Source organism: Armigeres subalbatus, chromosome 3 (genome assembly GCF_024139115.2).
Source record: "Armigeres subalbatus isolate Guangzhou_Male chromosome 3, GZ_Asu_2, whole genome shotgun sequence".
NCBI lineage: Eukaryota > Metazoa > Arthropoda > Insecta > Diptera > Culicidae > Armigeres > Armigeres subalbatus.
In genome coordinates, this window is record NC_085141.1 from 315,573,464 (window position 1) to 315,597,277 (window position 23,814).

The 23,814-nt window shown below is 38.2% G+C and overlaps 1 protein-coding gene across 2 annotated transcripts in view; it reads right to left on the reverse strand.

Moving 5' to 3' along the window:
• Nucleotides 1-219: 219 nt before the first annotated feature.
• LOC134225358 (long-chain fatty acid transport protein 4) overlaps nucleotides 220-23,814 on the reverse strand; it is a 75,448-nt gene continuing 51,853 nt past the window's right edge. For both annotated transcript variants that reach the window (XM_062705354.1, XM_062705355.1), the window contains 8 exons: nucleotides 17,287-17,379; nucleotides 16,582-16,732; nucleotides 2,567-2,768; nucleotides 2,297-2,489; nucleotides 1,906-1,984; nucleotides 1,541-1,810; nucleotides 900-990; nucleotides 220-832 (listed from right to left, as the gene is read on the reverse strand). In XM_062705354.1, the coding sequence (XP_062561338.1) occupies nucleotides 524-832; nucleotides 900-990; nucleotides 1,541-1,810; nucleotides 1,906-1,984; nucleotides 2,297-2,489; nucleotides 2,567-2,768; nucleotides 16,582-16,732; nucleotides 17,287-17,379 (1,388 nt within the window). In that variant the 3' untranslated portion in view covers nucleotides 220-523. The remainder of the gene's footprint in view (nucleotides 833-899; nucleotides 991-1,540; nucleotides 1,811-1,905; nucleotides 1,985-2,296; nucleotides 2,490-2,566; nucleotides 2,769-16,581; nucleotides 16,733-17,286; nucleotides 17,380-23,814) is intronic.

Sequence of the window (23,814 nt, forward strand, 5' to 3'; positions counted from 1 at the left end):
TTGATCGAAAATAGCTATATTTCGATTTGCTGTGATGTATAAATTAACACAAACATTAACGACTGCTACAACACGGAAAAAGAACGGCTGTATTATGCAATTGGCGACAGCTAATACAAATAATACGGGCCGGGTGATACATTTGAAACATTATTGAAGTGGCTGTGAATTTGAATGAATAATCTTATATGGAATTTCTCACTAATCGAATCAAGGCGATTTTTCTAGATTTTTCATATTTATTTTAAACTGAACTTATATTCCGAAGCAATTAAACTATGAATATCTTGGAGTTCCACTCGATGGCATATGTAACAATCACCTTACCAGAAGTGAGATTTTTAAAAATAACTTGCAGATTGGATAAACTCCGGACTAAAAACAAAATCATTCCTTATAACTAACTCGACACATCATAAAACTCTATTAAAAACCATACTATTCAGTCGATTGGAATTGATTGGTAAGCTGTCTTGTCTTTTGGCTATTCAATTTTGACTATCGCTTGAAGGGACCATCCGCCCTAGAACTTGCCCTTGCCGCTGCTCACTGTGGCAAATTCGTCGGCACTAAACCGGGTGTAGCTCCCGTTTCCTTGCAGGAAATAGATGGGATCATTGATTTTGCTGATGTCATATCCATCGCTCTGAAGGTCACGTTTTTTCAGCTTGAACGTCGTCGTCATTGGTAGTTCCGAAAGGACTCGGATGAACAGTGGTCGCGCATACGGAGGCAAGCTTCCGCGGATGCCGGCAGCCAGCTGCTCTAGGTCCAGCTTGCCCTCGGTATCGACGATGGCGGCCATTCCGGCTTTACCTTCTGTTCCGGGAATCTGTAAAACGGGGTTTGATTTAATTTTTAAATAGTTTGTATTGTTCAACACGGATTAGTCAGCTTACGTCAACTCCGTAGACAGCACAATCTTTGAGTCCAACGATGTTCGTTATAACACCCTCCACTTCAGATGTTGCAACGTTCTCACCACGCCATCTGCAATAATTGAATGAAACTCATAATTGTAAATTTTATTACAGGATGATTGGTGAAACTAAAACAACAAAATCATTACTTCCTAAAACTTCGTACCCTTCGTTCACAATAACTGCGATTTAGAGCAAGTTTATCTCACTTGGTATGTAGTACGAATAAAGAAAGTGTGAAGAATAAAGTTGTGTTTTGAGCAGTGTGAGTATTCAACCCTTTTTAGTCGCTCCAGTTCCTCTAAATTATGCCAATGGAATATTGAAGACTGGTAATAGATTAAAGACATTAAAGGAAGATGGAAAACGTAGCTTAAAAAAGTGAGTAGAAGCTCAATCTGAAAGGAGCTCATTTGTAAATAAAAGATCGGAAGTAGAAACCGGAAGATGTAAAGAATTAGAATTAAAAATTATTAGATGGCATGATGGGAAACGAAAGATTTGATATGGATGATGGAAAATAAATGAATGAATCGTTTTAATTTGAAAAGCTTATTTCTATTACGATTCAGTACATCTGAGTCATTAGATGCTCCACCAAGTTTTCAACCAGATCTTACCTGAACGTGTCCCCGGTCCGATCTTTGAAATAGTAATACCCGAACAAATCCGCCACCAAAATGTCACCCGAGTTGAAGAACATGTCCCCCTTCGCGAACACATCCTTCAGCACTTTCTTCTCGGAAGCCTTCTTATCAGCGTAGCCCACAAACGAATTGAGAGCATTCTTCAGATTGATCTTGCCGACAAACACTCCCGGCTCCCCTGGTTTGCACCGAATACACAACCCATCAGGACCACGAATCACTTCGCCGGTTTCCTCCTCACATCTATCAAAAATCACAGAGCAGAGGAAAAGAACATAATAATTCGTTACTCATCCGGAATGTTTGCTACCGTCAAACGACAAGGGCGTACGCCGTACCTCACCAGCGTCACCGGGTAGAGTGTCCTCGCGAACGCGGGAACGAATCCTACTGCTCCCACCGTGTTGTCCAGATTCACTGCAATTGAGAGAGCGCAAACACGCAAGAAAACACAAACAAGTCATCAATCAACATCAGAACAACTCCGTTCACCACTGTACTGATGTGGTTGAAATATATACGCTGAGAAATTTGGATATTTAAAGACCGATATTATCATTAACTTTAGATTTATTTCTGCAAGCTTGCTTATTCAGTTTGTTTCGTGAATTTGAGCTTGCTTATTTCCATTTTTATAAAAATTTCATTATTTCTGCTGTTATTCTACTCGCATTTTTTTTAACCAGAAAAGCTTGAAAAGTTATGATGAAAAAAGCTCCCCACACTTACTCAAATTGGAGTTACCCTCCGTTGATCCGTAGAACTCGCAAACTTGGCTGATGTTGAAGCGGGACACAAATTGAGTCCAGATCTGCGGCCGCAGCCCGTTGCCAAACATCATTCGAACGTTGTGCTGGCTATCGGTTGGTCGTGGCGGAGTAGTCAGCACGAATCGACAGATTTCGCCAATGTACTGGGCAACCTTCGGTAGCGGAAATGTAGAAATTGTTTATCGGGTTAAACGGATTTTTTTTAACTATTGGATCCTGTTGGACATACCGTGCAGTTGTATTTGATGCAGTCTGGGAAGAAATTGGAGGCGGAAAACTTTTTCCTTAGCACAGCGGTCAATCCACAGAGCAGGACACTTCCCATGCCTACCATTCCACCGGCAGAATGGTACAGAGGTAATGGGTTGTAAATGACGTCGTCGTTCCTGAGTGACAGCATGAAGTAACAACCTGTACCCATCATGATGAATCTGGAATAACAATGGAAAACATGTATGAATACCTATCAAATAGGAATAAATATAACAAAGTGGTTTGTTGAGTTTTGAAGGAAATTACATAGCAATAATAATAATACAATATGAAAAAAATGCCTCTCGAAATTAATTGAAGATAATATATCTATTAAAATTAAGTACATTGTGACTATGACACACATAAATGCACCTAGCTTTTTGACATATCCACCCAAAATGGGTGCGGTGGTTTCATAAGCAGAGAAACTTATGCGAAATCCACGGGAGGAGTAAAGAATCCCCTTCCAGAAGAAAGTTCGTACAATTTCAATAATAGAATGAAGCCCTCTATTACTTCAGCTGCGAGACAATTTACAACAATTGTTGGTGAAACTTTTATTTCCTCCAAACGGGAAGTATTACAGGTTGCTATGAATCACTGCGATCCGCTGAGTCTCATCTCAATTTCTTAATTTCAAGGAAGAATATCTTAATTTCAAGCTTTGCTTGGTATGATCCTATCAGAAATGAACTGTTCGATAAGGGATATTTTGGTTTTAGCGCTAACACCAGCCGTATACAAATGAATGCATGGATACCTAAACAAAATTTCGTTAAAAACGTGTTCAAAGATTCAAATCGCTCCTGAGCGCCACCAACGCAGGCTGCCCGACATTCAAACTCAATCTCACTAAGCGATAGCGTTTGTTTACAATAGGGGAGAACGGTCCAAAATGCACCCCTTAAGCTTTTTCGATGTCGCCCGAATGGTGATCTAAAATGATTCAATTGCATGTAAAATGATGGTGAACGCATGGTTGTTTGTTTTTCCTTAATGGATTGAACTACAATCTTACGGATGTGGTGGAAAACTAGCCAATCGTTAAATATGAGTGAATATGAAGGGATTTTGCTATTTTTTTTCCAATGGAGCTCAATGATGAATAACTTATTATGAATTGTAATGGTAATATTCGTTCATAAATGTACTACAACAGATTATATGAGTGATTTTATGAGTGAGGCCATTTGCCCCAGGGGTGCATTTTGGACCATTCTCCCCTACGTAAACAAGATGGTGCTACCACCCTGGGGAAATTCGGAATGAACACTAGCGCTAAATGATGATGAACGTCTGTTCTCTGTGGCGATAGGACAAAATAAGGATTTCATCTAATAAGCTGTAGTATATAGATGAAGCTTTTAGAAAAATAAACAAATTGTTATTTATTTAATTTTTTTGTGTTTCTTTATTAAGGAGCAGGGAATCAATTTTTCTAAAAATGCGCATGCGAAACAAGCGACAAAAGAGAACCAACGACAAAGCTTTGTTTTTATCGAAGATAATAATGACAAAGATCCGAAAAATTTTGTCAGCAAAAAAAAGAAGACAATCTTATTGCTAACTTTTCATCCCATTATTTGGCATTATTTCTAGAGCAAATTTTGGTTTTATACTATCATAGTTTCTGCTTTTATGGAAATATTCAAGAATCCACCAATGATTACAATATTAGCATCGTATTCTCGGAAATATCAGAGCAAGCAAGGCAAATGATTCTTGTCATATTGTGTTCGGGTTCTAATAAAGGTTTGTCGCTAAGTGCGTTTGTCAGTAACAAACTCTGTTGACGACAAAGGGTATATTGTTAGGCGTTGCTCGAATATTGATTCCCTGTTAAGGAGATATTTAGCCCTAGGCTGGCTCGTCTTCGTTATTAAAATTATCAAATTATAACTATGCCGAGAAAAAAAATTAAGCATCCCTTATTGTAAGTCAGAATGACAACATCCCTAGGAAGAAAATGTTATTTTCCCTCCGATCGTTCTTATTGTTTGGAGCGTATGCTGCCTCGCCTATAAAAGAAGGTGCATTGCACTGATTAAGTCATTCTTCATACGGACGCGATAGTCGAAGCATCGCATCGGAGCTGCTGCAGCCAGGCTGGATCAGACAGCAGAACGCAAACACGGAAGGCATTCCGTGTGTTTCAACACGTCAAATCGTGTCGTGGGCCATTCATTTGTTTGGCGGAGCAAAAGCGGAGAGCGGCGGTTTGGATCGGAGGCCAACAAGATACGGCGCGGCGTTCAACGAGTTGCAAAAAATGGTCCTTTTTAGGGCCAATTGTTGATTTCAATGATTCTCTGGCTGGTAGTGAAAGCCCTCTTATTAAATAACCAGCGCAATCCTACCAGCAAGGTAAACCAATTTGAGCGTCAAATCACGACATAGGCGTTTATCTTTCAGATTTCTACTGAAAAAAAGGAATTAATGAAATATGTTTTTCACCAAAACCTGTTTCGAAGTACAGTCCATCCAAATCAAAACAAAATTACTTTGATTTTGTTAATTTTTGGAAAGTTAAATAACAATGTTTTGATTTGGTCATGACTAAAAAGCTATCTTCGAAACATCAAACTACAGTCGAAAAAAGAATAGTATTTCACCACCTACGTAAAAAAAGATTATCCACTGGGCCCGAATGTCGCCTGCTTAGGTCTAATGAAAACATAAAGTAGAAATCTCGCGTAACATATGATTACGGCTTATAAACCAAAACCATGATTTTTGATTTTCTGGCATGAACGATTGCTTTGTAAATTATTCTTCATGCTAGTTAAAACTCCGTACTTGATATCTCTTAAGAAACACATTAATTGCTATTTTGAGTGAACGTCTTATGAACCATTTGCATCGTAGTGGTTTTTAAGTCCTTTGTTGGCGCCCTTAACTATACCATGCGGAATGTTTTCTTTGGTTTTTAGGCCGTTCACTTTATATTGTTTATTTAGAAAATCTAGCTTCAAGTTATTTTAAATTGTATATTCTTACTAGGTTTTCAATATATCGCATAGCAGAACTGCTCTGGCTAACAAATCTAAATAAATCCGATGGTGTTACTAGCTTTGGGCAAACGGCTTAAAAACCAGACGTGTTGCCGGTGATGCAAGTAAACGGCGCGATTTTTGTTTTAGCTGAAATTTTGTAGATTTCGAATGGTTTTTCAATTAATCTTGATCAGCTGTTAAAATATAACCATTTACGTATAGTATTGACATGGTTTTGGCAATGAAATGAGTTCCTGCTTCAATAAATGAATTAAATTAGTCATAGAAAATTTAAACCTCATTTTTCTCGGTTCAGCTTTGTTGGTTTTTCGGCCCTAATCATATGTTGCTCGAGAAATAGAGGTTGGCATAGATTTCAAAAAATTATTATTTCTCAAATACTAAGTTAAAAGTCGGATATAAACTAACAGCCATAAACAGTTAGCTTGCAAATAGCTTAGAAAAACTGCCTACATGCACTTTCTATTCTCTCTTCTCTTTTCTCCCTTTTATTTTCTCTTTTCTCTCTTTTCTTTTCTCTATTATCTATTACATATCCTCCCTTCTTTCTTCTCTTTGCCCTCTTCTTTGTTCTCTCTTCTCTCATCTCATCTCATCTTACCTCTTCCCACCTAACCTCATCTCTACTTACCTCACCTCATCTCATCTCATCACATCTACACTAGTGGAGCCGATTTTGATAAATCCTAGAGAAACTTCTCAAACAATTCATGGTGGAATTTTCAAAGAATTCCTGGAGAAATTCATGAAGAAATCTAGGGATTCCTTCCGGAAATTCTCTGAGAGATTCTTTTAGAAATTCCTTCGGATATTCCTCCAGCCATTCCTTTAGAAATTCTTATCTAAACCACTTCGGAAATCCCTTCATGAATAAATTCGGAAATTTGTCGTGTAATTCCTCCATAAATTCCTCAAGGAAATCTCCCAGATATTATTTCGGGAACTTTTACTCCAGGAATAATTCGGAAAATACTTATTTTATTTTGGAAATCCTTTCGCAAATTATTGGAAGAAATTCCAGGGCATCCTTCTGAATTTCTCTTAGGAACCCGTACTAATGTTCTTTTAATATCTATGATAGAACCATGCAAAATTTCTTGAAGAATTCTTTCCAAAGTTCCTGCAGTAGTTCTTCCGGAAATTTTGTAGCAAGAATGATTCTGGACATGTATTAAAGAATGAAATTGTTCTCGATACAATTTCCTAAGGAATTTTCGAATGAACTCCCAAAGAAATTAATGAAGGAGTTCCTAAAGGACTTCCCGAAGGAATTTCGGGAGGAACTTTTGAAAGCATTTCCGGTGGAATTTCTGGAGGAATTTCCGAATGAACTCATGACAAAATTTCTTAAGGAAAATCAGAAATAAATCTGAAGGAATTTCTACGGAAATGCCAATGGAACTTTTTTTTGAGTCTCTGAAGGAATTTCAGAAAGAATTCTCGGAAGTCTAAAGAAATTCATGGAACGGTTGCCAAAGGAATTTCCTACATTTTTTGAAGAAATTCCTCAAGAAATTTCTGGGCAAATTCCCGCAGATTTTACTGGAGGAATGTTCAAAACAATACCTAGCGAAATTTTCTTTAACCCTTATGCGGCCAACAAAAAAAACACACGTGGATGGCCGACAGGGTACCCGTGTTCCACTAAATTGATATTCTCATAACTTCAACAATTTTCAACCGATTTGGATAATTTTGACAGTTTTGGAAACAGGAACTCATATACTTCTTGCCCATTGTCAAGGTTTACAGTTTATGCCCATGGTTCTACAAGAAATCTTTGAAGTAAGGCTTAAGAGTCTACACGCGTAACCAAAGGCCATTCAACCAGTTTCAAATATGCTACAAGCTCTTTGCGCTTCTTAGAATTGAAGGTGTTCACAGTATATGCTTCGGGTAATGCAAAAATCCCTGAAATGAGATCTTAGTCATCCGAGAAATCTCTGGAGTAAAGCCTAAAGATCTACTCGCGTAACCAAAGGCCTATTATGCAAATTCAAATACGGTACATGCTCTTTGTGGTACTTAGCATAGAATGCGTTCACAGTATATGTTCCGAGTCATCCAAGAAATCTCTGGAGTAAGGCCTTAAGGTCTACACTCATAACCATGGGTCTATGGACTTGTCTCAAAAGTGGTACACGCTTTTTGCGCATCTTGAAATCAAATGTGATCACTACATATGTTTTGCGCTATCGAAGAAATCTCTCGGATAAGTCCTCTGGCGCCTTCATTGCATATGTTCATGGTCATCCAAGAAAACCCTGGAATAGGCCTTTAAATCTGCATGGGTACCCAGAGATCTTTTGGCTTGTTTCAAAAGTGGTACATACCCTTTGTGGTACATAGAATAGAATACGTCCATTGCATATGTTTATGGTCTTCCAAGAAAATGTTAGAATAGGCCTCAGGATCTTCACACGTAACCAGATACCTTTCGGATTGTTTCAAAAGTGGCATATGCCCTTTGTGGTACATAGAATATACCGCTTTCATTGCACTTGAACAATCCTCAGGAACTTCACGCGTAACCAGAGCTCTTTCGGCCTATTTGAATAGTTATACATGCCTTTTATGGTACGTAGAATAGAATGCACCCATTTCAAATGTTCATGGTCATCCAAGAAAACCCTGGAGTAAGGCATTAGGATCTACACCAGAGCCTGTTTTAAATTTGGTACATGCCTTTGGGGTTCTAGAATAAAAAGCGTTCATGGCATATGCTAATGGTCATCCTAGAAATTTATGGAGTAAGACTTCTAGGCCTACACGAATATCTAGAGGGTCTTTAAAGTCACTCCTTACGGAATCCAAGTTTCAAAGTGCTCGTGTTTTCGGGGGCACACCACTCGATACGGAAGTAACGCACAACTGTCATTTTTATTATTTCACGCATGCTGCGACGCAGCAAAGCTAAATCAACAAAAATGACAGTTGTGCGCCGCCTCCGTATCGATTGGTGTGCCCCCGAAAACGCGAGCACTTTGAAACTTGGGTTCCGTGAGGAGTGTCCTCAATCTAATTTTAATATGGTACATGATATTTGCGATATTAGCCCGTTTTTCCCTCACGTTCTCGGCGTGAAGTTGTATCGTTCCAATTTATTTACATTTTGCATTTCCAAAGAATAGACAACTTCATATTAGGGATATGAATGAAGTTTGTATACAAGACAACAATAACTGCTTGGAATGCTAATATATCAAGATGAGGTTTCACATCTTGTTTATTCTTCAATAACTACCCAGAGCTAATGACAACAACTTGAACTACTTGAAATGCAAACATATACAAATAGCCTTCCGTTCGTGGGTTGATCTGCAGATCATTCCTATAGGGAGTTCATAGACTACCTAGTACCATGGCAAAAACAAAAACTACAGCAGATGATCAATAACTGCAAGTCATTTAACTGCAATGCTTTTAAACTGCAATTCGCTAGTTGCAACAGTTTTACAGTTATCGGACCGCTAAACTTCAAACCGATGTCAGACTCAATGACAGCTGCATTGCGCTGCACATTTAGATGCACTTTTATTGCATTTGACGTCGATTGACAACCGTTTGACGTCTAGAGTGCGTTGCAGTTATCGAACGGCATCCGATAACTGAAAAGTAAACATTTTGCAGTTATCGAACGGCTACTGTACTAGGAATGCGTACATTCACTCAGATGAGGTTGACCCGATTTTGTCACTCCCAGATTTTGTCTACCCGTGATTTTGCCTAACGCTTCACTACCTGTAGCTTATTATGAATCATTTATGAGTACCTGTTAATAAGTTTGTAAGTCTCTTCGACAAAAAAATACGGATTCCATTCACATATTTTGCCTTGCTACGGAGCCCACGACAATGAAAATAACTACTTAAAATACAAACATATACCAAGAAGGGGTCTCACAACTTGTTTATTTTCAAATAACTGCCTTAATGAAGGCAGGTTGATCTATCGACCTTGACTCTATTTCATAGACTATCTGGAGCTCAAGACAACAACAAGAACTACTTGGAATACGGCAGGTTGATCCACCGACCTTGAATCTATGGAGTTCGTAGACTACCTGGAGCCAACGACAACAACAAGAACTACTTGGAATACACACATATACCAAGAAGGGGTCACGCAACTTGTTTATTCTTCGATAACTGCCTCCATTACGGAGATTGATCCGAAGATCTTAACTGTATGGAGTTTGTAGACAACCTGGAACTCACGACAACAACAAGAACTACAAGAAATACAAACATATACCAAGAAGGGGTTACGCAACTTGTTTATTTTTCGATAAACGCCTCCATTACGGAGATTTTTCCGAAGACCTTGACTGTATGGAGTTCATAGACTACCTGGAACTCACAAAAACAACAAGAACTACATGAAAAACAAACATATGCCAAGAAGGGGTCACAAAACATGTTTATTCTTCAATAACTGCCTCCATTACGGAGGTTGATCCACTGTCCTTGAATCTATGAAGTTCGTAGACTACCTAGAGCCCTCGACAACAACCAGAACTACTTGGAATACAAACATATGCCAAGACGGGGTCACACAACTTGTTTATTCTTCGATAACTGCCTCCATTACGGAGATTGATTCGAAGACCTTGACTGTGTGGAGTTCGTAGACTACCTGGAACTCACGACAACAATAGGAACTACATGAAAAACAGATATATATCAAGAAGGGGTTACACAACTTGTTTATTCTTCATTAACTGCCTTCATTACGGAGGTTGATCCACAGACCTTGAATTTATGGAGTTTGTAGACTTGACCAATGACAACAACAAGAATTACCTGGAATACAAACAGATACCAAGAAGGGGTCACACAACTTGTTTATTCTTCAATAACTGCCTCCGTTACTGAGGTTGATCCACAGATCTTGACTCTATGGAGTTCGTAGACTACCTGGAGCCCACGTCAACAACAAGGACTACTTAGAATACAAACATATACCAAGAAGAAGTCACGCAACTTGTTTATTCTTCGTTAACTGCCTCCATTACGGAGATTGATGCGAAGATCTTGACTGTATGGAGCTCGTAGACTACCTGGAATCAATGACAGCAACAAGAACTACTTGGTATACAAACATGTTTTAAGAAAAGGTCATTGGATGACTCGGAACATATACTGTGAAAGCATTATATGCTAAGCACCATAAAGAGCATGTACCGTTTTTGAATTTGCTCGATAGACCTTTGGTAACGTTAGCAGACCATAAGATCTTATTCCAGGGATTTTTTGGATGACTGAGCCTTACTCCAGGGGTTTTTGGAGAACCAGAATATATACTGTGAACACCGACTATTCTAAGAAGCGCAATGAGCTTGTAATATATTTGAAACTGGTTGATAGTCCTTCGGTTACGTGTGTAGACTCTCAAGCCTTACTTCAAAGATTTCTTGTATAACCATGGACAAAAACTGTAAACCTTGACAATGGGCAAAAAGTATATGAGTTTCTGTTTCTAAAACTGTCAAAATTATCAAAATCGGTTGAAAATTGTTAAAGTTATGAAAATATCAATTTAGTGGAACACGGGTACCCTGTCGGCCATCCACGTGGTAAAAAATCAGATGCCCTCCCCACGTCCCTCCTCACTGTATCAACGTGATTTTCTCACAGATGCTACATTTTATGGAGTTCTTAGATGTCACCGAGTTTCAGCTTTCAGCTATAAAAATTCATTGAAATATCACCACTTGAATTTGAAAAAGGAACACGGGTACCCCGTCGGCCGCATAAGGGTTAAGGAAATCCTTAAGGAACTTACGAAAGAATTTCAGGAGGAATTCTAAAAGAAGTTTAATACAAAATTTCTTTATCACTTTTCAAAGAATTCCTCAAGCAATTTCCGTAAGTACTCGTAAAGGAAATTTCGATGGATTTTCCGTAGGTATTTCCGAGGAAATTTCTGTAAAAAAAATTAAAGGGGTAATATGGCTGCCGATGAATCGATGAACGTTTTGCCTTTCTCGTATACAAAGTATACTTAAAGCATAGACAAACAGACGTAACATCTTGAACATTTTTCTGAAAAATTCGTCGCTCAACTCCTCTACCACTATCTTGCGAGCATGTTACAACAAACAATGTTTCGTAACACATTGTCACCAGAAGGCGCTGCAGTGAAATGTCAATCTCGAAGGATTACGACATTAGCCCCTCTATGTGTGAAACGCGCAATCAAAGATCGTTGAAGTCATGGTCGATGGTGACTTCTCTAGTTTTACGTCTGTTTGTCTATGCTTAAAGGCTATATCTTCGCTCCAAGTTGCATTTGACGCGGAATCTTGTCCCATTGTTTCGTATTGAAAATTGGACAGGTCGGACTATGGGTTTCGACGTTATGGCCAAAATACATTTTTTTAAAAGAAAAATTCTCACTCATTTTTAGGCACTTACCCTCAGCCGATTTACACAATAGGAAAAAAGGAGGTATTTTTGGCCAAAATTATGAATCCTGCAATAAATGGTGATATTCACCATAAAAACATACAGATAGCGAAGAAAAATATTTTCTGAGGCTTCAATGGGGTATGGTACCAATTTTCGACATAGTATCGATTTTTGTCATATTCTACAAAACCAACGGAGTTTGGTCACTGTTTGGCTAGCAAGAAGCCTGTTTGATGCTGGATAAAATACTAATGGTCATATAAAGCTATTAACTGTATATTCATGCCCCAGACAAATGGACGCAACACAGACTTGCTAAAATGATCAAACAAGCAGTATCAGCTTCTGGTGTTGAAAATTCACTGAATAGAACTTATTTAACTAACAAAGGAGGGTAGAACAGATTTAATTATCGTCAAATTGTGACATCAACGAAATAGAGTTTTATTTATTTACATTTATTTTTCATATATTTGATATTTCATTAAGATTTCTTTCATAAATTAAAAAAGTTATTTTGGCAAGGAGTTATTCATCACACTATATGGTAAATCTATAATTCGCTTCTATAATCAAGTTATGTCAAATTTGTAAATTTTGATCCCTTTTCCTTCTCACTGCGTAACGTTTTTTATATGATGGATGATTTTTTCATGAATTAGGCGCAACTTTAAGACATAATCCTGCCCCTTAAAATGTTATGTAATTTGTGTTCGGCGCCAAATTCAATTAAAGAGGCATTATTTAGTAACTCAAATGAAAATTGAAAATGAAGAAGTTTACCAAAACACCTGATTGATCTCCCTAGCGGTAATGTTCTCTTTCTCTTTGATAAAGATGGGCGGATGGTGATATTTACGATCGACAAATCCCTTCGATGAATTTCTCTCATTAGTTCATCGGGAATCTTTGATCAGCTGGTAGCAGAAATAGATGAATGGGGAGTTGGGTGGATGGTTGTATTCAATTCGCTCGCAGGTGTTGAAGCTTCCAAGGCTAAAAAAAAAATTTGGTCTCTAATCACTACTCTTTAAATGCACATCTTTCCAGAATGGGCCTCTCAGAAGGCAATTTCTTTGTTTGCGGCTTAGGATATTGACCATGTGCACCAAAGCTGATAAAGGAAGTGTTGGCAGGTCTTGAACTCGAATATATGTCACCTGTACAACAGTTTTTGAAAGTTGCAGATTTTAGGCTATAACCATTGCATTGTCCACTCATCCCATTCGCTGTTGTATTCCCTTAAGAATGTCTTCTTTTTGTATTCTACCGATAAACTCCATTCGTATGTCTTCCACTAGATGATGTCTTCCTAGAAAATGTTTGTTAGCCCCGTTACTTCGCCAAGTATACCAACTATGTGAACATCAGCTTTGTAATCAATTCTTCTTCTTCTAATTGGCATTACATTCCCACACTGGGACAGAGCCGCCTCACAGCTTAGTGTTCATTAAGCACTTCCATAGTTATTAACTGCGAGGTTTCTAAGCCAAGTTACCATTTTTACAGTCGTATATCATGAGGCTAACACGATGATACTTTTATGCCCAGGGAAGTCGAGATAATTTCCAATCCGAAAATTGTCTAGACCGACACCGGAAATCGAACCCAGCCACCCTTAGCATGGTCTTGCTTTGCAGCCGCGCGTCTTACCGCAAGGCTAAGGAGTAATTGATTAAGCACCTCAAATTCCCTGCCTTTTCAATTGTATTTTTGTTATTCCTAACCTCGACCAAACCGCGAGTCTTTCCCTAAAACTATTCCTTCATTGACATTACATCCCCCCACTGGGACATTGCCTCCTCGCAGCTTAGTGTAGCCGTGCGTCTTACCACACTCTATCTATAAAATAATCATGAAAATGTATTAAAAATGATTTCGGCTCCGTAACGCGTTACAGCAAATGAGACTTCCAAATAAACGACAGATAATTTGATTTTATTCTGCTTAAATACGTGGTGCTAGTTTTGCAAACTGGTCTAAATTCTTTTAGATTGAGGTTTAAAGCACACAGTTAAAAATATGTTGTGATTTTAAATGTATTTTCATGCACATATTTGGAGCATGCAAATAAACGTAACATTCAATCGATCTTACTGTTCTTTTAAATCGAAATAAATTCAAACCGTGCTTGCTTGTAAAATTGAATTAAATTTAATTGAATATCGAGTGTATATCCGTTTGTTGTGGTTACCTGCAATTTTACACGTCGTTGAATTTTCAAAATTATTTGCTGTGCAATGAAAGAAGAAATGCTTTCTTTGAATGAGCGCCTCTGGCCGGTATAAGGCAGTAAGGAGAAAATTTTGGAGAAAATGCTTTTTTGAATGGACATGTTTGCTCACTACATATAACGGAAAGAAAGAAATGAACTATGAATGAACGTATATGTCTGGTATAAAGCAAAAATGAAAGACAATGCCTTCTGTAAATGGATGCGTGTCCCCGGTATAATGTGAACGGATTAGATAAGGCCTTCTTTAGAAGAGCGCGTCTGCTCGGAACAAGGCGAAGGGGAAAGATAATTCCTGCTTTAAATTAACACGTTTGATCGGTATAAGGCGAAAAGAAGAAATAATTGATTATTTAAAAAAACATCTGTCCGTAACAACGCCAGGAGAGGAGATAGTCCCTTTATCCAAGGGTCCAGCTTTCCAGGTATAATAAAGGTTTGTGACAGTCTTCTGAATTCTACACCATTCTAAAAAGAAAAACCCATAATAATCCACCTAGCGGTGATGGTGCTTTCTTGGAAAGCACATAAGAGTGGTCAAAAATGCACTTTAAGGGAGATAGATTCAACTATTTTCATCAATTCACATTTATTTGCGTTTTTTTAAATGCATTTCAGCTGTTTTTGAAAAAAAAATCGGTTTCTGACCCTTGGGAAAAATGGGAAAAAAAACAATGTTTGTTTAATAACTTCCGCGTCGAATGCAAATCGTATAAGGCTAAGTCGAAAAATTGTGTCTCACATTTTTTTGTTCACACACACACATACATACATACATACACACATACAGACATCACCTCATTTCGTCGAGCTGAGTCGATTGATAAATAACACTATGGGTCTCCGAGCCTTCTATCAAAAGTTCGGTTTTGGAGTGATCCTATAGCCTTTACGTATACTAAGTATATGCGAAAGGCAAAAATGACAATCTGTTAAATGCAATACATCCCGCAAAAAGTCATTTGGCAGAAAAGTACAATCCGTCAAATGTCGTACCGCCAAAAGTTACATACTGTCAAATGTTCATCCGCTTTCAAACGTTCAAAACGAGAAATGGTTTTCACTGAAATTTCCGTGGGAATTCGTAGAGCTACTTTTGAATTTCTGTATTTATTTTCGGAGGATTGCTTGTAAAAAATCTTGGAGGAATTTCCACATGAGTAGCTGCAGGATTAACGAGGGAATTTTTGAAGGAATTTTTGGATGAATTATCCGAATTAATACCTAGAAGTATTTCCTGAGTAATTAGAAAAATACACAAAATATCAAGATTACAGTTAGATTCAGATCGATCATTACCTAAATATGAGACTACTTCAGATATTCTCAGAAATTCCAGAAACTGGAAGTTTTTGGGGGAACATTTAAAAAAATTCTTAGAGGCTTTTCCAATTTATATACGATAAACTACATTTTAAGTTTCGTAATATTTGAAACTGACTGACAACATCGTATCTGATTAATCACTTAACCTTCAACAATAGTTCTTACTATAATTAGGAAAGCTTTGATCACCGCGTGACTTTATCGAAATTAATTTATTGGCTTTTTTCGGTGATAATTATACTACTCAAAGCGAAAGGGAGTAGATGAAAGTAATGAAGATACAGATTCGATTGACACCGCAAGCGAGCGGCAAGTGTGAAATGAATAGAAACTGAAGATTAGCAGAGGGCCATATGAGAGAACAAACATTGTTGAAATCGCTGTTATTCTGCCTAAATTGGCGAAAAATTGATGAAATACAGTTCGAATAAGATTTAATTTGGGCGAAGTATGAGCTTGCGAGAGTTATGCGTGAAGAGATTTAGCGCGCTCTTGTATGAATCTCTGAAAATATGCCACGAATCAATAGAACTGTTTACGCTAGCCGAACAGCACTTTAGCAGGTTGAAATCGCTGTTATTTTGCCTGCTTGGTACAGTGATCACCACGTCACTATCCAAGCCGTTCCTGGGTGGACGTTAGGCAGAATAACAGCGATTTCAACAATGTTTGTTCTCTCATATGGCCCTCTGCTAATCTTCAGTTTCTATTCATTTCACACTTGCCGCTCGCTTGCGGTGTCAATCGAATCTGTATCTTCATTACTTTCATCTACTCCCTTTCGCTTTGAGTAGTATAATTATCACCGAAAAAAGCCAATAAATTAATTTCGAGAATAGTTCTTACTGTTGACGACAAAAAAAGCTCAACCCTAATCAGAACCCCACTAATATTGCAATGCATTTCCGAACACCATGCGACAACGAATAAATGCATGTGCGAAGCATGTAATTGTCCACAATTCATCCAGCCTTCGCCTCAAACTAAACCAATCTCCTCGACTCACCTGGAGTTGGTGATTACAGCCGCCTTGGGCATTCCCGTCGTTCCGGAGGTGTAAATGTAAACTAATTTATCTCTCGGTGATACATCATTCCACAGAGAGCTTAAATCCACACTCGGTACATTGTCCAAAGCTTGTCTTAGGTTGTCAGCATCTGTGGAAGGAATAAAGAAAAAGAAATGGCACGGCATAGAAGAATGGAACTTTTCCGGAGTGAGCATTCTGGGAAATAGGTGGAAGAAAATTTTCCGTCTCATGAGGGAATGATTTATGATTATCTATTATCTAGCTGGGAAGGGATCCGGAAGGAAGACATATCTTCCGTGAGCTACTTTCGGCAATTCTTGATGCTGCAGTTGCAAGACTAAGGATGTGCAAAAGGGGGGCTGGGATAGGAACGTTCACCTCTCCTAAACTGAAGGAGCTTAAAACCATGGGAAAATGCTTAATGCTGGACACTACTGCCAAGGCGAGTTCTGGGGCTTTGCACTCTACTCTGGGAGAGGGAGGATGGGATGGTCGGGAGGGGAACCAAATACAGAAAATACATCATCAGGAACCGAATGTGTGCCGTTTATGGGAAAACGGCAGCTGCTTTGGACAGCGCTGATAATAAGAATCTACCGCAGCTCACGAAACACTGAACATGGAAAGAATGAATGGAAAGCACACATGAATACCAGTGAAAGCAAACGTCAGCATACTTACTTGGTAACTGATCATTTTTTTCCGACTGTTCATTGCCGTAGAGGTAGATGGGCAGTCCCTTTATGCCGTCTTGTTCCAAAATTTCGGCGACAGCTGGAAGAAGTAACATAAAATATTATCAATTACATTTTATATTTCAGATAGGAAAAAATAAATGTTCAATAAAGCATTAGTCAGAGAGCCCCAAATGACCTGGAGTAAGTTGAAGCTGCCTTGCGACAGTTTAAATTTCAAAAATGTTTAAAAATCTCTATTCGCATCTTTTTGACAATCTAAGAATCCTGGCAAAAAGTCAAAAAATTCGATGGTGATTGAATGGTGGTGCGAAGACTAGTTGTGTTCATATAGAAATCTTTATGGGAGAAAATAAAAATTATTCAAACCGTCGTACCAAATTCAATTCAAATGTACAAACCCAACCCCATCTACAATTGAACAAGATTTGCAAGTTGTACTTAGATGTTGCACTATTTTTTATTTTTAATCGGGTGATGTAAACTTGATGAATTCGGACAAACATGGACTCTCGACAGATAAACACGATCACGAACTACTATATAGAATGCGGACAAAAGACTTAGACGACGAGATCAGTGGCATAGATAAGAATCAGAAACACAAGCATAATGTTGCATTGGATACATCTTAAGATCAGTACTGCCGTACTCTGGAAAAGTGACGTATACGCCATTTTTCAAAAATGGTGTTAACGAATATTACTCATTGAGCTCTTTAATAACAGAAAAATGGAAGACATGTTGTTGTAATTTGGCGCTTACGTCCCTTTCTCAGATTACGGCAGGGTAGGAGCACGTAATCCTGGCAAGGGCTTAACTCCTACATAATGCTATTCAGATCGTTTAAGAGAATCTGTGTTATGTCAATTTGTCTGTGATTTGGATTTACTTTTAAAACCATTTAAAGCCTATTGCATGCCAAAAATGTGATCAAATTCCGTTTGTTTTGTAGACACTGCCGAAAATTGGAGCAAAAAAAATATTTTCTCATTTATTTATGTTTTTATGACAAATACCACCATTCGTTCTAAAATACACAAGTTACAGACGTAAACGCAACCCAAATCCAATTGCTGGAACAGCAAGTCTTAGCGGTTAACTCCAAGCTAGCCACATTGCACCAGACGTAACCGGAGACCGACACCTTACACATTCCGCACCGGTGTTATTGGAGCCATGACCAACGACATGGTTCTTGCTGGTATCAGCGTAAATTAATTAGATAATAAATTCATTCGTATTTCTTCGCTTGAGCAGGGCAGTCGATTGTTCGTTCTTTTTTAAAAACGTATCTCGAACAACCAAAATTATAAGTGGCGCAGTCGGTAGGATCCGCGAGTGTTGAAAGTTTGTGATTTCGGGAAACCGATTGCGACGGATTATCGCAGTTTAGTGAATTGCAAGTGACACTCCTGGTGGATCGAACGTCAACCACCTCTTCCTGGCTTGGACAGACGGAATCCCCGAAGGATTATCGGGCAATTGGAACATCAACCACCTCTCGCTGGCTTGGACAGACGGAATCCCCGACAAATTATCGGGCAACCGGCGAAATAACATCACTTCTAGAAACCGTAAGTAATAAGTCTATTCTAAAATACAATCTAGATCGAATCCCAAACATCAAAGAATTCAAAAATCTTTATCAGTTCCACCTTATAACGCAAATTGGAACCATAACTTCAGGCAACCACCTCAAAACCCAGGAATTTTAATCAACCACCACGGAACTATAATCAGAATTTTAGGCCATTCACGTCCCAACCCAGAATGTTCACTCCCTACAACAACAACCCTGCCAACAGGAACAATCCAACTCAACCCAATGCTCCACTGGCCATAAAACAGGAAAATCTCTCCCAAAACAACTTTAGGCGGACCTTCCCTCCTACCACTCAAGTCAATTTCCAGGATCAGAGTGAAGAGGTAAATGACGAAGCGTACGGGTATACTACGTCACCTGAAACACAAGCACCAGATAACTACTCTGAAGAAAGTTGCGATTACCAACCTCAATATACTTCTTCCACAAAGGACGATTCGAATTTTCGGTCAGGGTCGAATCAGAATTACGACGAATAACGTCCGACAAATTGTTATTTGAAAGTAGATTTAACTTTCTTCCCTATGTCATTGCTAACACAAATGTAGGACTCTTGAGACTTCTTATTGACACCGGAGCCAATAAGAATTATATAGATTCCGCAAGAATACCACCAGAAACTGTTAAACCTTGCAGAGCCAGCAGTGTGAACAACTTCAAAGGAAAATTAAATATCGACAGCAGCACTGATTTAATCATATTTAGAGATAAAACCCCCATAACTTTTAATCTCTTTGAGTTTCAACATTTTTTCGATGGACTTATAGGCTACGAGACCCTTAGCATTTTACAGACAGAAATTATCACTACCACAAATACTTTGAAATTCCCACAGTCCTCCATTCAAATGTCTCGGAAGTATCCCGATTCCTACTCTACCTAAATGCATTTGAAGAAACCCCCAAAAACCTTAATACTAAACTGGAAAACGGCGACTTCTACATCGAACACCCAGTTCCACTGACACCTGATATAATGATCATTCCTGGTATCTACACCACGAAAGATCACAAAGCCAACGTCCTCTTGAAAAATTGTTGTAATTTTCCCGTAAGTCTTCACCCGAATACAATAATACCCTCAGAGATAAATAACTTTGAAGAGTTATCACAACAGGAAAGGGATAGCCCAGACTCTAAAAACCAATCAATTTTTGATCCTGCTCGGATTAATCCGAAACTGAGAAATCAACTTCGTATTGATCATCTTAATGAAGAAGAGAAGGAGAAACTTTTCACACTTATTTCTAAATACCAGGACGTTTTCTTCATTAAAGGCAATTGCTTGACCTTCACTAATGTAATCAAGCATAAAATTGAAACCAGGGATGAAATCCCCACTCACGCGAAAAGCTATCGGTACCCCTTTTGCCATAAGCAAGAGGTACAAGATCAAATCAATGAAATGTTAGCTCAAGGCATTATACTGCCTAGCACATCCCCTTGGTGTTCACCAATTTGGGTTGTCCCAAAAAGGCAGATGCCTCAGGCAAACAAAAATGATGTTTAGTTGTCGACTATCGTAAACGATAGACGATAGATACCCGCTTCCAAACATCACTGAGATTTTGGACAAACTTGGTAGGTGCCAGTACTTCACGACGCTGGATCTTACCTCGGGTTTCCATCAGGTAGAAGTTCATCCTGATGATGTACCAAAAACGGCGTTTAGCGTTGAACATGGATTGTACGAGTACCTTTGCATTCCGTTTGGGTTAAAGAACACGCTTGCAACATTTCAGCGCGTCATGGATAATGTTTTACGAATTTTATTAGGCAAATGTTGTCTTGTGTATATGGACGACATTATTGTCTTTTCAACTTCTCTGCAAGAGCACATTGAAAACTTAAATAAAGTTCTTTTAGCTCTTAAGAATGTCAACTTAAAAATTCAACTCGATAAGAGTGAATTTTTCAAGAAAAAATTAGCATTTCTTGGATACATTGTAACCGACCAAGGTGTGAAACCAAATCCTGATAAAATCAATCCATAGAGCACGCGCCTTTATTCATAAAAACTTTTGAAACCTGCAAAAGTCTACTGACCCATAGTAACATCTTGCAGTATCCCGACTTTGATAAACCATTCTTTTTAACCACGGATGCGAGCAATTTCACCCTATAGGAGCAGTGCTATTGCAAGGACCTTTCGGAGCAGATAGACCCATAGCTTACGCTTCGAGAATATTGACCAAGTCCGAAGAGAATTATTCGGCTATTGAAAAGGAATTGTTAGCGATCGTATGGGCAACTCGATACTTCCGCCTGTATCTCTTTGGTAACAAGTTCACGCTCTATACTGATCACCAGCCTCTGACATATGCCCTAAATTTAAAAACCCCTAACACGAAACTCGTAAAATGGAGACTTCAGTTATCAGAATACGATTTCGAGATAAAACACCGGCCGGGAAGACAAAATGTTGTAGCAGATGCTTTGTCCAGAATACCCGAAATAAATTTAAACGAAGAATCATCCGATTCAAGTTCAGTTCATTCGGCAGATACTGATGTGTCAGAATTTATCGAATGCACTGAACGTCCCATTAACTTCTTTCGTAATCAGATTCTTTTGAAAATCGGTGTTCATAGACGTATCATTACCAAAGTAAATTTTGGAGTGCCGGTAATGATTCGAATCTTCCGGGAATGCATGGATCCATCAAAACAAAATTGCATACTCTGCCCCGAAAGCTTGATCCCAACTATTCAAATTGTCTATAAAAACTACTTTAGTAGACATAAAATCTACAAAATCAAAATATCGCAGAAGATATTAACAGATGTAACCGATATTCAAGAGCAAGATTCGCTCATAGAGCAAACCCATGAAACCTCACATAGATGCATCAAGGAAAATAAGGCTGAAATGATTCGACGGTACTATTTCCCCAACCTTAAGGCCAAGATTAGGAAATTTATTATCTTATGCCAAATATGCAATAAAGCCAAGTACGAGAGAAAACCGTATAAGATAAAACATGGTGAAACTCCCATCCCTAAAAAGCCATTGGATATTATCCATATTGATGTGTTCATTTCGCAGCCATACTACTTTTGTCAGTAGTCGACAAACTAACTAGATTTGGAAGCCTAATCCGCATAAGATCTAGAGCTATTCCGCATATTAGAAAAGCTATACCAAAAAACTTTGCCTTGTATGGAACCCCTCAGTTAATAGTTTCAGATAACGAACCGGCTATAAAGTCCATCGAATTAAGAGGCCTACTCGCAGATTTGAACGTCCAGCAATATTTTACTCCCGTTGATCGTAGCGTAACCAACGGCATTGTAGAACGCTTTCATTCTACAATAGCCGAAATGTTCAAATGCAATAAACATAAGTATCCAAATGTCACTGTCAAAGAAATGTTCCTTATTTCCTGTACTCTTTATAACAACAGCATACATTCAGCTACCAACATGAAACCACGAGAAATATTTTATGGGATAAAAGACGGAGAAGAAAGGCCATTGAATCATGAAAGGATGTTAGAAGCTCGAAATAAAATCTACGACGAAGCTGTGTACCAAATCTCACAAACTCAACGTAATCAAAATGCCCAAAGAAACCAAATTCGAGAAAATCCCCCACTTCTGGATCTAGATCAATTGGCGTTCATCAAACGACACGGAGTGAAAAACAAGAGACAAGATAACTTCATCCCCGTCGTAATCGCCGAGGACAGGCAACAGACGTTCCTTGATGAGAATCGAAGGAAATTACATAAAGAAGCGCTTCGTCGAATTAGAGAATAGCTGTTTATTAACACTTGGAGTGAAATGGTTAATTACATACAATATTGTAAGAACATTCATTTACGCAGGAAGCTTAAGAGCCAGTTCGCGAGAAGCGCGACCCCCTTTCCAAGGGAGGTTGCAACGATGTTCTCCGATTTGGATGAAATTTTCAGGGTTTGTTCATATATGTAAGAGAAGGTATTTTGCAAATTTTCAGATTTTTTCATTGAGGGGAAATGGGGTAAAACGGCCCTTCAAAAATTATTGTTCAAAAATCGCCAAAACCAAAAAATGCAATAACTTTGGCAATGAGTGACCGATTTTGTTTAAATTTTGCACGTTTTTTCTACTCAATTAGTACTTTATACCAAGTGGTTAATAGGGTTATAAAGTTGTTTGCTTTAGCAGAAAATTGACTTTTTCGATAAAAAATTGTCGTTTTTCCAAAGGGAATATTTTTCACCAACAGATCTAGGATAAAAAACTAAACCCGTAAGGCCATTAAGGAACTAAAGAGCTTTCATCTCATATATAATGTAGAAGCGCCAACTCAAGAATTTCTAAGAAAATCGCAATTTTCTGCAACACTGTTTATTCAAAAGAAAGTTCGCAGAAATTTCGACCCTACTTAAGTTGATGTTTTCCGATCTGGTGAAAACTGTCCAAACTTTTTGTCTAAGTTGAAATTAAAATCAGAATTTTCCATTAGGGAGTGTAGGGTAAAATAGTCCTTTAAAAATAAATGTAAAAATACATCATTTTAATGTGAGTTATAGCAGAAAATACATAAGTTCAAAAAAAAACTGTTTCTTTTTCCCTTCAATTCATCTATATTTTTCGTCTCAATAGATACGTGTATCCTTCCAATCCTGATCTATATTAGATAGCAAATTATTTGCAGAACAATTTTCAACAGAAGTAAAATAGGACCAAAATAAGTGCCTTAAACATTAGCTCGTCTTTCGCAAACTGAAACAAAAATGACGAATTCGGCGAACGTGCTTGTTGATATTTTTTTGAATAAGCTACAATTAATGTGGGTACTGGTAGTGATGTTGCTTTTATATCTATGCGATAAAAAAAAACAATTATTCTTAACGACAAATGAGCAATTCCGGTAAATTGGGCAAAATAGCCTTGTAAAAATAAAATGTCAAAAATTCATGAAT